Source organism: Suncus etruscus, chromosome 4 (genome assembly GCF_024139225.1).
Source record: "Suncus etruscus isolate mSunEtr1 chromosome 4, mSunEtr1.pri.cur, whole genome shotgun sequence".
NCBI lineage: Eukaryota > Metazoa > Chordata > Mammalia > Eulipotyphla > Soricidae > Suncus > Suncus etruscus.
Genome location: NC_064851.1, coordinates 101727655 through 101739586, shown reverse-complemented (window position 1 = coordinate 101739586; position 11932 = coordinate 101727655). Strand labels below are relative to the sequence as shown.

The 11932-nt window shown below is 34.0% G+C and overlaps 1 protein-coding gene across 3 annotated transcripts in view; it reads right to left on the bottom strand.

Moving 5' to 3' along the window:
• Positions 1–6005: 6005 nt before the first annotated feature.
• TMEM200A (transmembrane protein 200A) overlaps positions 6006–11932 on the bottom strand; it is a 112535-nt gene continuing 106608 nt past the window's right edge. For all 3 annotated transcript variants that reach the window (XM_049771113.1, XM_049771114.1, XM_049771115.1), the window contains one exon: positions 6006–7494. In XM_049771113.1, the coding sequence (XP_049627070.1) occupies positions 6006–7478 (1473 nt within the window). In that variant the 5' untranslated portion in view covers positions 7479–7494. The remainder of the gene's footprint in view (positions 7495–11932) is intronic.

Below are 11932 nucleotides of genomic sequence, written 5' to 3'. Positions count from 1 at the left end.
AAAGTCAAAATAAAAATAACACTTATAAACTGGAAATAGTGTGGACCCAAAACAAAGTCAAAATAAAATAACACACACAAACTTGAAATAGTATTAGATTTTACACAAGCTCATAAAAATGTAGGCACCTTTGAAAGATATTTCTTTAATTCTTCAATGAACAGACTGGTAAGTAAATTTGAGTTCCTAGGTTATTAATATTATAAATAACAACACTAACATATTTATAATCTAGACTTTGAAAATGCTGTAGGGGAAATATGTACCTATTGAACACAGAAAATGAGTGCAAAAAATAATTACATTAAAAAAATAATCACTGAACAGCTTTGAGCTATTGATGACTCATTACTTGACAATTTCAAATTAATGATTAATTCACTACCTTTAGGGTGACTGATTTAGAAATGAGCTGATATAATATATGAATGTATACTAAAATGTATTTTAATGTCAAATATGAAGTCTCAATGCTTCAATGGTTAAGAACTATAAACTTTTCTCTGTTCCAAAATAAAGTTTAACAGTGCCTTTTGCTATGTATGCATTGTCAATAAAGATTAAAAACATATGGCTTTCTCTGCTCTATTTTTCAGATTCCATACTTCTCATATTCTCACTTTCCTCTCAGTATATGGAAATTAATAAATATGAATGCAAATGAGTCACTTTTTTCTATAGAACTGCTTAAAATATGATGGTTTACAAGGGTAAAATGGTATAATTTTCATGGAATATTTACATAATTAATATATTGTAACACCAGAAACCAATGCAGGAAATAAATGCTAAGAACTAAATTCTAAACTATGCCTTCTTTAATGTTCCCAGTATATCATTTTCTTTTATGCCCACACCATATGGAAATTTCAATGCTATACTTTTTGCCTACAAATTTATATCTTTTTATCTTGTCTCCTAATAAGCTTAAAATATATTAATCAGGTTTAACATTCTTTTTTTTTATAGAATAACTAGACATAAGGTTTGATTAAAATTGAAGAAGATGTGCAATATCTTTATACCTAGTTTCAAGGTATAAAGATTCTGGCACTAATTTATATATAATAATGTGTGTCAGTTTTAATGTCTTAAATTCCAGATCTGTATATTTTTATTATGATGTATTTTATATTTTGTGCCAAAAATATGGTGGGGTTCTTTAGAGGCAACTTCTCTTGAAACAATTAAAATTAAAACAGAATCAGGAGTCACAATCCATACTATTTGGAACTAGAGAATATTAGAAATAGCAAGCTATTAATTGATGAATAGAGAGGAGACAAAAGTTAAAATAATTTCCTTAAATATTTCTGTAATAAAATAGGTACTAAGCCAACTAGAAGTAAATAAAGCGATAAAAAATAAATAAACAAAGCTTTAAATCATGACAAAAATCAACCTGTTATGTTATGATGTTATGAAACCATCAAGATCTTGAGTGCAGATGTTTTCTATACACACTTTTTTTTTGCCACACCTAGCAATGCTCAGCAGTTACTTACTCCTGGCTCAATAATTAGGAATCACACCTGACAGATTCAGGGAATATATGGTGCCCAAGGTCAAACTCATGTCAGCTGTGTGCAAGACAAGTATCCTACCCAATGTACCACCACTCTGGCCCCTCCTAAATATTTTTACTATGTATCTTCTTTTTCTTATACTTTCAGTTAAAAATATGTGTGTATACTTATTTGTATATGTATTTGAATAAGTTTGACTAATAATATAGAAAGGTTTAAGCAATCATTTTTGTCACTTTAATGAACCCTGTTTTGGGATGTCTGATTTATAATTATCATTTTAAGATGCCTTTTTTCAGTACTGAGTATAAAAAACTTCAGTAAAGCAGGTATTTTTCTCTCTTGTGCCATTATCCTGGATGTGAAATCACCCCAGATAGATGGATCTGAAGAAGGCTAGCTGCACTTGCCATATTACCAACCCCAGGTGGATGGGTCTGAGAAGGGCATCTGAGAAAAGGTAATAAACCAAGCCAGTCAAGAGAGAATCATGGAGTCAAGTTGGCTTCTCACCTCATGGTTTCTCTCTGTGCTCTAAGTCAAACTTGAACCTTTATATTTCACCAATATAAATTCAATTGGCAGTGGAAGGGTCGAATGAGATTCAGATGGACTTTTAAATATCAAAGTGATAGGAGTAAAGGAAAGAGGAAGTTGGGGAATGCCTTTGTTTTGGGTAATAGTTGGTTGTCATCTAATACTGGGGAGAAAAGCATATAGAGAAACCAACTGAATTACATCAACTTAAATTCTTAGCCCAATGGACTAAAAATCATAGGATATTGATTATCAGTGTTATACAGCCTACTGCTTATGTAAGAGCTGACCTGGGATTTTTTTTCTCCCTTTGGACTACACCTAGAGGTGCTTAAGGGGTTAATTCTGGCTCTGTACTCAGGAACTGCAACTTAAAAAACTAAGGCACAATTAAAATTGAGAAATTAATTGAACTAGTACGTTGTTTACTCAAGGATAGAACTGTGGTAGCAAAGCCTACTTCTTATGGACACATCCTATATTATAGGCTAAAATGTGTCTTCCTCAATTTTATGTTAAAGTTACTCCATTACCTTAAAATAAAACTATATTTGGAGTTATAAAGAAATGGCCGAGATTAAATGATACTGGTTGAAATGGTTACCAGTATCACTGGTGTCCTTGTGAGAGAAAATATAAACTCAAGTGGTGCACAAAAGTTCATGTGAAGTCACAATGACATTATAGTGAGAATATAGTGGTCTTCTGCTAAACAAGAAGTCAAATCTTAAAAGAAATCAAATATCTTTTTCTTAAACTTCTAGCCTCTAGATCTGTGAGAAAAAATTCTATTGTTCAGTGTGGTGTAGGGTCATAAGATTTTGGTTTATGCAGTAACTTTGTACATCAGAACTTTAAACTTTAACAATATTGTAACTATGTTACTTAAGCTATAATAAAATATTTTAAATATAAATTTCTATAAATCCCTTTAATTACTTGTATTGTTTTAGCTGTCTGGCAACTGGAACAACTCTGAGTTTGAGGCTTTCAGGTCATGGATTTCCCAGAGGTAGAAACACAGTTTATAAGTAATTTCCAATATTTACAAAAGCCTAAAGAAATGTTCAAAATACAACCTTAACTAAATTATAATTTTCACTGCTTTGGGGTAGAATTAAAGTAAGTCAATATGATTATATTAACTCACATTTCTCTGAAGCTTTAATTAGCAGGAAGTTTTTGATGAATTTAAAATAAGGAAATTATCATTGATTAAAATTTATTTTTGATATATAAAAACTTGGACTAGTAAATGGAAAGGTTTCACTGGTTTGAGACACTTTGGGTTTTCCAGGACTTATGCTATTATGTCCTCTTCAAACTGTTAGAACACTATCATGGGATAATGGAGCAAATTACATGGTTTCAGTTCTTTTCACATTAGAAATGTTGACTGGCATGCCTGGAACCCAGAGTCGGTCTTATGCCAATAAACTTCTGGGGTGAGGCCTTCCTATAATCAGGCCAAGGATTTTTTTTTTCCATTTTCCCCATGTTTTTCTAAGCCTATGCAAACAACAGAGATTGCCACGGTCATACTTTTCTATTGTATTTTTTTAACACTTATATAAGGAAAAAAACAGCTTACTGAACTTAAAACAAATAACTGAAGTAGAATGCCTGTCTTGAATACAGGCAGGGGATGGGAAGAGGGGGTTGAGAAGGGGGGCCTTGGGAGGGGGGGAAACATTACTCTGGTGAAGGGGGATATTCTGTTTGTGACTGTAACCCAACTATAGTCATGTTTGTAATCATGTTGCTTAAATAAAAAAAATAAAAAAGAAATGTTGATACTGTTTTTGTTTTTGGAAGTATTAGACTTGATAATGCCATATTTATCTTATATATAGTTATTGTCATCAGAGTAAATAAAAATGAGGGACATGATATAAAGTAGAAGAAATAGAAGTAGATAGAAAGGGAGAGAGAAAGAGATTAAGAGAAAATTACAGATTTGTGGGCGATGAACTTCCATTACAACTCTGAGAAGGATCCAGGAGTTGGAAAACTCTAGTTAACCAGAAAGCCAGGGAAATCTATGGCAGGTCTCAGACTGAGTTCTAAAACCTGAGAACCAGTAGCTTCAATATCAGAAGGAAGAGATAGATGCTCTGCTTAAGCAGATAGGGAATGCAATCCATCCTCTACCGTTTTGTCTATTACACTGCATTAGAGAAGTTGATCATTCTATTTACAGTCTATCACTAATATCACTGGCAGATACTCCCACATATATTTTTTTCAATTTGGCATCTCATAGCCCAGTTACATTTATATATAAAATAAACCACCAGTCCAAATAGAAAAATAGTCTAATTCAATTGGCCAGTGATTCATCTTTTTAAACTAATAGAAACATACTTAAAACGTCCATAGCACCAAGGACATACATAAGGGTATAGATCACCTTTAGTAGAATTCATCTGGAGAATTAATAAATAGTACTTAAAACAATAAAATTTATTTTAAAATAATAGAAAATATATGAACATAGAGTTCTACTAAGAACATAAGTTTATTTATAGTAAAATACTGAGCCCACTCTATTATAATACACAGGTTGATGTTCTAATAAGTAACACTGTGATTAAATTTAAGCAAGCTCAGGATGTCAGTACAAGGTGATATTATGAGAAGCTACAAATACAGAATTGTTTCCTCTTACTTTTTCTCAACATCTACAATATTGACAGTTCAGAAATATTAGGCATTGGGAAAACATTTATAAAATTTCCTGAGTATGCAATTAAACAATTATTAATGAAAAACATCAACTTTTTATGATGGAAACAAGATCCTTAAAATATCTTTATCTGCAGTAACTGAGAACCACAATTGTAAGAATTGGTTACACCTTAGAATGTCCTTGGACTCATAAGGACTTCCAGTACAAAGTAAATTTCAAGGCAATTTATTACCAACCAACTATTTTTAACTCCAAGTTAATACTATGTAAAGACAATAAGAAATGTAACATTCAGTGATTATTCTCCAACTACCATGATCAAAAAATTGAGAAGATATAAGGATGTGAAAATGAAGATCTATTGGATGAATGTACAGATGGCTAGAAAAAAAAAGACTGTGATTAAGAGTATCTAGCACATACTGTATTCATTGGTCAACAGTTTTTTATGTATATAAATACTTCAAGATAAAATTTCTAAAACTATATTAATTATTTAATTTTTCAATTCAATTACAAACAAATTTTAATTCTGAATATCTAAAGTAACAGCTAATAGTATTTTTAATATTTACCTCTAAGACTATCTGGCATTCTTAGCCATGGCTCTGGAATACATGATCTCTTGATAAAAAGTCATGAAAACATAACTGATTTTGGAAAATGCACTACTTACCTAGTATTCACAATAAACTTAACTAATTCATAGTAATTAGCTCATCTTTAATCAATTCATATTATTTAACTCACATAGAAGCTAGATCTTTTGCTTTTAAATTATTTAACCAAATCTATGCTTAAACAATTATTCAGAAAACCATATCGAAGACTTTTTATGTGCACTCAATTTATAACTTATAATTATATGTTCAGTCTCATGTCCAAATTTAGTGCTTCAAGCCCACACATTAGTGTCCTAACTTTTCCAAACTGAGCTCTTTGTTCTATGAATATACTCATCAACCAGCAAATATAAAAGTAAAGTAAGTGATCTTTAATAATGATGGTAGCATTTTGTATTCATAGTAATTAAAGAGATCATGCTTTTAAGACTGGGAAAAACATGTGATAATAAAAAGGATTACAATGATGAATAACCCAAACATAAAACCATGTCCATTACAGAATTAAGCAGCCACATCTAGTACACAACACACCATTTCATTTAAAAGGCTTACAACCAATTCTCTATCAAGAAAACAATGGTAAAAATAGTTTAAAATATATAGCCTGCAAAATTATATATTTTAACATTAAAATCTTGTCTCAGATGTTCCTCGTTTTAGGTTATTACTCAAAAATTCATCATGTTCAAAACTCAAATTATTGTGAGATCTTGAAATCATAAGAAGCTTCTCCTTATTGGTAAAGTCTTTCTTGATTACAACTTGGGGCACAAGCAACCTCTCCATTGGGTCTTCTTTGTTCTCTAGTTTCATGTATCCTTTGCTGTTGCTTCGATCCAAACGAGGCCAACTTGGGTGCTTCCGTTGTTCTGACTGAACAGTTAGGGTGGAAGGACCTCGGTCTAAGTCTAAAGATTTTGAGTGTGATGAGAGCAAATGCAAGGATGTGTTGGAGCCAAACTGTCTTCGAGCAGCCCCAGGAGACAAGAGCTTTCCAGATCCAGGTCCAAGAGTCATAGAAGACTTATACTGGCTTGACAATGACTCCCCAATAGAATGATTCCGTGGCAGTAGAGTGTTGACTGGCTGAAAGGATTCACTGGTGTTGGGCAAAGGCAGAGAATCCATTGATAAATTTCTTGACCTATGTTTGAGATTATCAACATCCTCAGTAATGTTATCTATGCTGGGTTCATCAATAACACAGTTATTAAGTTTGATCACAGGCAAAGTAAAAGCACTGATGGATGATGACACAATAGACTTTGTTTCACATTTCTTAGGACCACTGTTCTTATTATCCACTGTCTTGGAATGAGGTGCATAGAGGCCAAAGACCGAGACAGAGCTGTTAGAAAGTAAAGGGGGCATGAGATGCCCCAAAGTCTTATTATTTTCATTTAATGCAATTTCATCTTCTTCCACAGAGCTGTCCATCCGAAAACTACTCCTAAAACCCGAGAAAGAGGCAACACTATTCGCTGCCAGTTTTGAAGCACAAGAGCTCCCATTCTGTTTTATTTCTGTTTCTCCCATCAAACCAGTGTAGATTCCATTCATATGCTTTTGCTCCTTTATTCTTAGCGTGTGGATGTCAATGACTGTAGAATAGATGTCCCTCATGTGTATGATTTTGGTTTCTCTGTCACGATTCTCATGAAGAATGGCATTGGCACAAATAAAAATAAAAATGCCAATTCCCATTGTGAAAGGGCCAAGCATTTTCATTTTATTAGAATGTAAATGTTGCTCAAAGAAGCGAACTACAACACCACCTTGGTTTCTAATGACTTGGGTTTCATTTGTTGACAACGTTGTCTCAGCATCAATAAAATGCTCTTTTTGGGGCCAATATCCCAGGACTGCCATGGCAATTCCTACAATGGAGATAAGCACTCCTAAAATGAGGAAAAAACCAGATGGCGAATAAAGCCTGATTTTGCCTCGAACAACCACTATATCAGCCCTCGGTCGACGCCTGACTGGTTTCTTCTCTTGAGCCGTGGGTGATGGGCATATATTGACATGTTGCTGTGATCTGGCAGAGTCTTGCCTTTTCAGAGCAGCCAAGCCAGTTATCACTCCACCAGTTGCTATCATAGTTCAGTCTTTTATTCTGAAATGAAGGGAAAACATGATGATTACATAAGATCTTGATGATTATAAAAAAATACTTCTCAACTCAGCAGTTGTTTATATATTTGCTGCTATCAATTTCTACAAGTTGCAGAATAATATCAAGAAAGAAATTCCGTATTGAGTAACAAAAAATTCTAGAGACTACTTTGTCTCATTAACAAAAGAAACACTCTTTAACAATTTCACAATTCTAATTCTTCATTGGAGTAAATATTCTGCTAGGAATAGCAGTAAACAAACTGCTAACAAAGTGGAACTCTTCTATCATATACCAGCTCCATTTGTTTTATTAATGTAATGTGAACTCAAGATACATTAAACTTAAATTATTTGATCACTTAAGGAAACAAGTCTGGTTATGATAATGTCTGTCTCTTTTTCTACACACACACACTGCATTATCTGTTATTTTAGAGAAAGAACAAATATTCCAGAAAATGTAATAGGCCAAAATTAGAGAATGCTTTCCAGCAATTCACAGTTTTAAGAATGTTCCTGTGAAAGTCACCAATAACCACACTTAATTTCACTTTTTAAATTCTCATCTTCCTTCCTTGTAATGCTCTCTTGCCTGGTCATTTATGATATGATTCCTGGGTTCTTCTCTGAGCTCATTATTTTAGTGTTTGCCCATCTTCCCTCACCTGAAAGTAGATCAATTTCCCGCTAAAGCTTTGCCCTTTGCCATAAACTCTCACAAATCTTTGACATTCACAGCCACAGCCACTCCTACGACTTCTACCACTGCCCTTTGCTAATGTATCCTTCAGCTCATTTACAATTGTGGCCTGAATTTCAACTTCACATTTCTAACTTTCCTTTGGGGGAGATATTTACATTCATAAACTCAGCAAAATGGAATTCATCTTCCACCATATACCAGTTCTATAATTTCATTTCCTTGATTTTTAAATGGTGTCAGTACTATTTGATTTTTTAATTATCTTTATTGCCTTCATTTCTTCCACTTCTCATCTCACTTTTACTATTTATTTAATGTTCCATTTCAGTACTAGTCTTCCCTGACTAGAGCAGCTCTTATCAACACATTAGTGTTTTATTTATTGCTCCCGTTTTATTCGGGGAGCGGTGGGCCATATTCAGCAGGGCTTGGGGGTTACTCTTTTTTTTTTTTGTGGTTTTTGGGTCACACCCGGCAGTGCTCAGGGGTTATTCCTGGCTCCAGGCTCAGAAATTGCTCCTGGCAGGCACAGGGGACCATATGGGACGCCGGGATTCGAACTGATGACCTCCTGCATGAAAGGCAAGCGCCCTACCTCCATGCTATCTCTCCGGCCCCTGGGGGTTACTCTTGACTTTGCACTCAGGAGTTACTTTTGACAATGCTTGGATGACCATATGGGATTCCCAGGATTGAACTCAGGTTGATTGCAAGCAAGGCAGCTGCCCTAGCCAAAGTACTATCTTTTTAGACCCAAGCTCTGCCACTGTTATTATGAAAACCATACCTAATGAAACTCAGGTGAAGAACATTGCAAGTAATTTTCTGAAATAAAGTTAGGACCTTGCATATGCAATATATGTGCTCTATGCCTGGCCCTCAACTATCACCAGATCACTCTAATAATATCCTCATTAATTTGTTTTTTTCATTCCATATTATCCACCACCAGATTTATTGTGTCCCACATTCCAGATTTATCCTTCTCCAGTTACAGTATTAACTTCTCTAGTTAAAGACACAGACAAACAAAATTAAAAGCAATGGTAAAGGCAACGTTTTGTGAGTTGGTAAAGATATTTGTCATTATTTATTATCCCCTTCCAGATTCTCCTTTTAGATTAGGATAATCTAAAGTAGATTATCCTAAAATATAGCTCTAGAGTTGTTCAACGAGTAAATTTTGAATAAATTATTTCCTATCAAAGTTGAATCTTGGATTTCATATCCAGAGAGTTTGGCTTTATCTCTAAATGTACCTTTTAATTTAATAAAATAAAAAACTTCCAGTACTGCTTTTACTCTTTTTTTTAAAACTGTTTCTGAGATACTGCTCATATGTTTCAGATACCCTGACTACCAACTCTCATATAATCACATCTGGCAAGTTCTCAAAACTCATACTCTACTTTCTTTATTAAATCTTCTTTAACTGAGTCAGCAAATCCCATACTAATTCTGATTTCAGCAATGTTTCTATGGCATTGGCTGAATGCAGTGCCTTAGTTCTTTTATATCTGTGTAAATACAATTACAATTCTTAATTTTATTAACAGAAACATTTAGTAGAGTAATGAGTAAATGAGTAAAATGAGTAATCCTTCTCCTGAGATGTACTGGCTATCATGTTACAGTATTGACTTCACTAGTTAAAGACATAAACAAACAAAATTAATAGCAAGGAAAAAGGCAACATTTTGTGAGTTGGTAAAATATTTGTCATTATTTGTAATGAATAGTTCTCAAGCTGCCAAATATGACTGGAGGAAATGAAATATATTTTAAACCCGCAAGGTCTCAGGCACATTTTTAGAGTTTCTTCAGCATCTTGTCTTGCAAAATCCAGCTCTCTTTTTCATTTGCTATTTATGATTTCTGAATTGTGTTTAAATAACAGGACTGTGAATAGTGTCAACAGTTTTAGCTAGTTGTTCAAACTAGAGAGTAAAGCCAGCCTTCAGTGGAATTATAGCTAGAAATAAAGTAACTTTAGAAGAACTAAGTACATTATAATTCATAGCATTAGTCAATAAAATTTTATCAATGAATATATATTATTGCTTACTATATATTTCTAAATTTTCAATAAAACAAAACTTTACTTTCTTAAACCAAAAAGAAGTTGCAAATTGTCTGAACACTATCCTCTACTTCAGTCAATTCCAGATGGTGGGGGTAAGAATTTAGACTCAAATATTTCTGAACAGAATGACAACAAAAGCAAAAATCTTACACCTAGTTTTAAAATAACCACCATGAATTACCATTTTGTACACATTCCTAGTCCACTTGTTAAAGCATGATTGATAAGCATTGTCATTTGGGGGGGGGGTTGGGGGGGTGGGCCCCACCCAACAGCACTCAAGGGTTACTCCTGGCTCTCTGCCCAGAAATCGCTCCTGGCAGGCACAGGAGACCATATGGGATGCAGGGATTCGAACCACCAGTGGTCCTGGGTCAGCCGCTTGCAAGGCAAATGCCCTACCGCTGTGCTATCTCTCTGGCTGCAGAATTGCCATTTTTGTTGTTGAACTTAAGAATGGAAGGGGAGCTGCAAGGAAAACATACTTTAAGTATAGTAGATGAAGATAGGAAGGTGAAAAAGAGATATGAACGACTGGGGCTCCTATATGGGTAAACAAAGCAGATTGAACTGGATAGGGTGAAAAAAAAGCAAAAACAGTTTAAAAGTGTTTAAAATGAAAGGAGTAAATATCCTGATGGAGTTTAGAAATGGATATATTAAGGGGAGAAACTGTGCAAGGCATAGATAAAAGAGTCTTAAGAGCTTCATTTGTGCTCGGCAAGAATAACAACTTCTAAGTATCGGCCAGCTCAGTTTGGGTGTGACTATTGTCTTTTAATTTAGTTTAATTGAGTTCCACACTAAGGGATCTTCTATTGTTAGGAAGTTGATCTCAATAAAATGTATAGGTAAGATAACCCCCCCAACCGCATTTTTAATTTGGCAAGACATTTACAGATTTCAGGTGGGCATTAGCAGAGTAGTTTAACATTTAGCACGGTAAAAAAGATATCTTGAGATGGGCAGGATAAATATAATATAGGAATTAAGGCATTTTTTTATATAGCAACTACATTTGAATCTCTGGTACCACATATGGTTACCTGACCAAGAGTGATTTCTGAGTATAGTAAATCCAGAAGTGAGCCATGCGCACAAGACAGATGTGACCCCTCAATCCCTCACCTCCACCCCTGCCAAATGTTAAGCAAACAGCAATTCTGGTAAGATCAGGGCAAGGATAGAAAACAAAGGGCACTGTGGACTTCTGTTAGTATTTAGTATAACACCAACAAACAACAGGTAAAAAGCTAAACAAGCAAAGAAAAGTGGTAAAAGTCATTGCTAAACGCATAAGTTTATATTCAGATACCGAGGGGCTGAATTAGAACATAAGAATGTTACTGCTACCTGAGGAAAATCAATCTCAACTTAAAGATGAAAGTAGAAAAGGGAAATAGGTACTGGAAAACTTCAGGAACACCTAACTAACACTCTAATGAAACTATAAAATCTCTGAGAGTTGTACAGGTCTCTGCATCTTCAAAGTAAAATATCAACTTGATACAAAATGATCAATATATGTAAAACCTCAGCTTAAATCTATTTTTTAACAAGGCTGTCAAACCTTATCTTCCATACAACACTTTCATCACTTTATTTTTTTATAGGTGACAGCATGAATAGGCATTATTTATTCCATAAAGT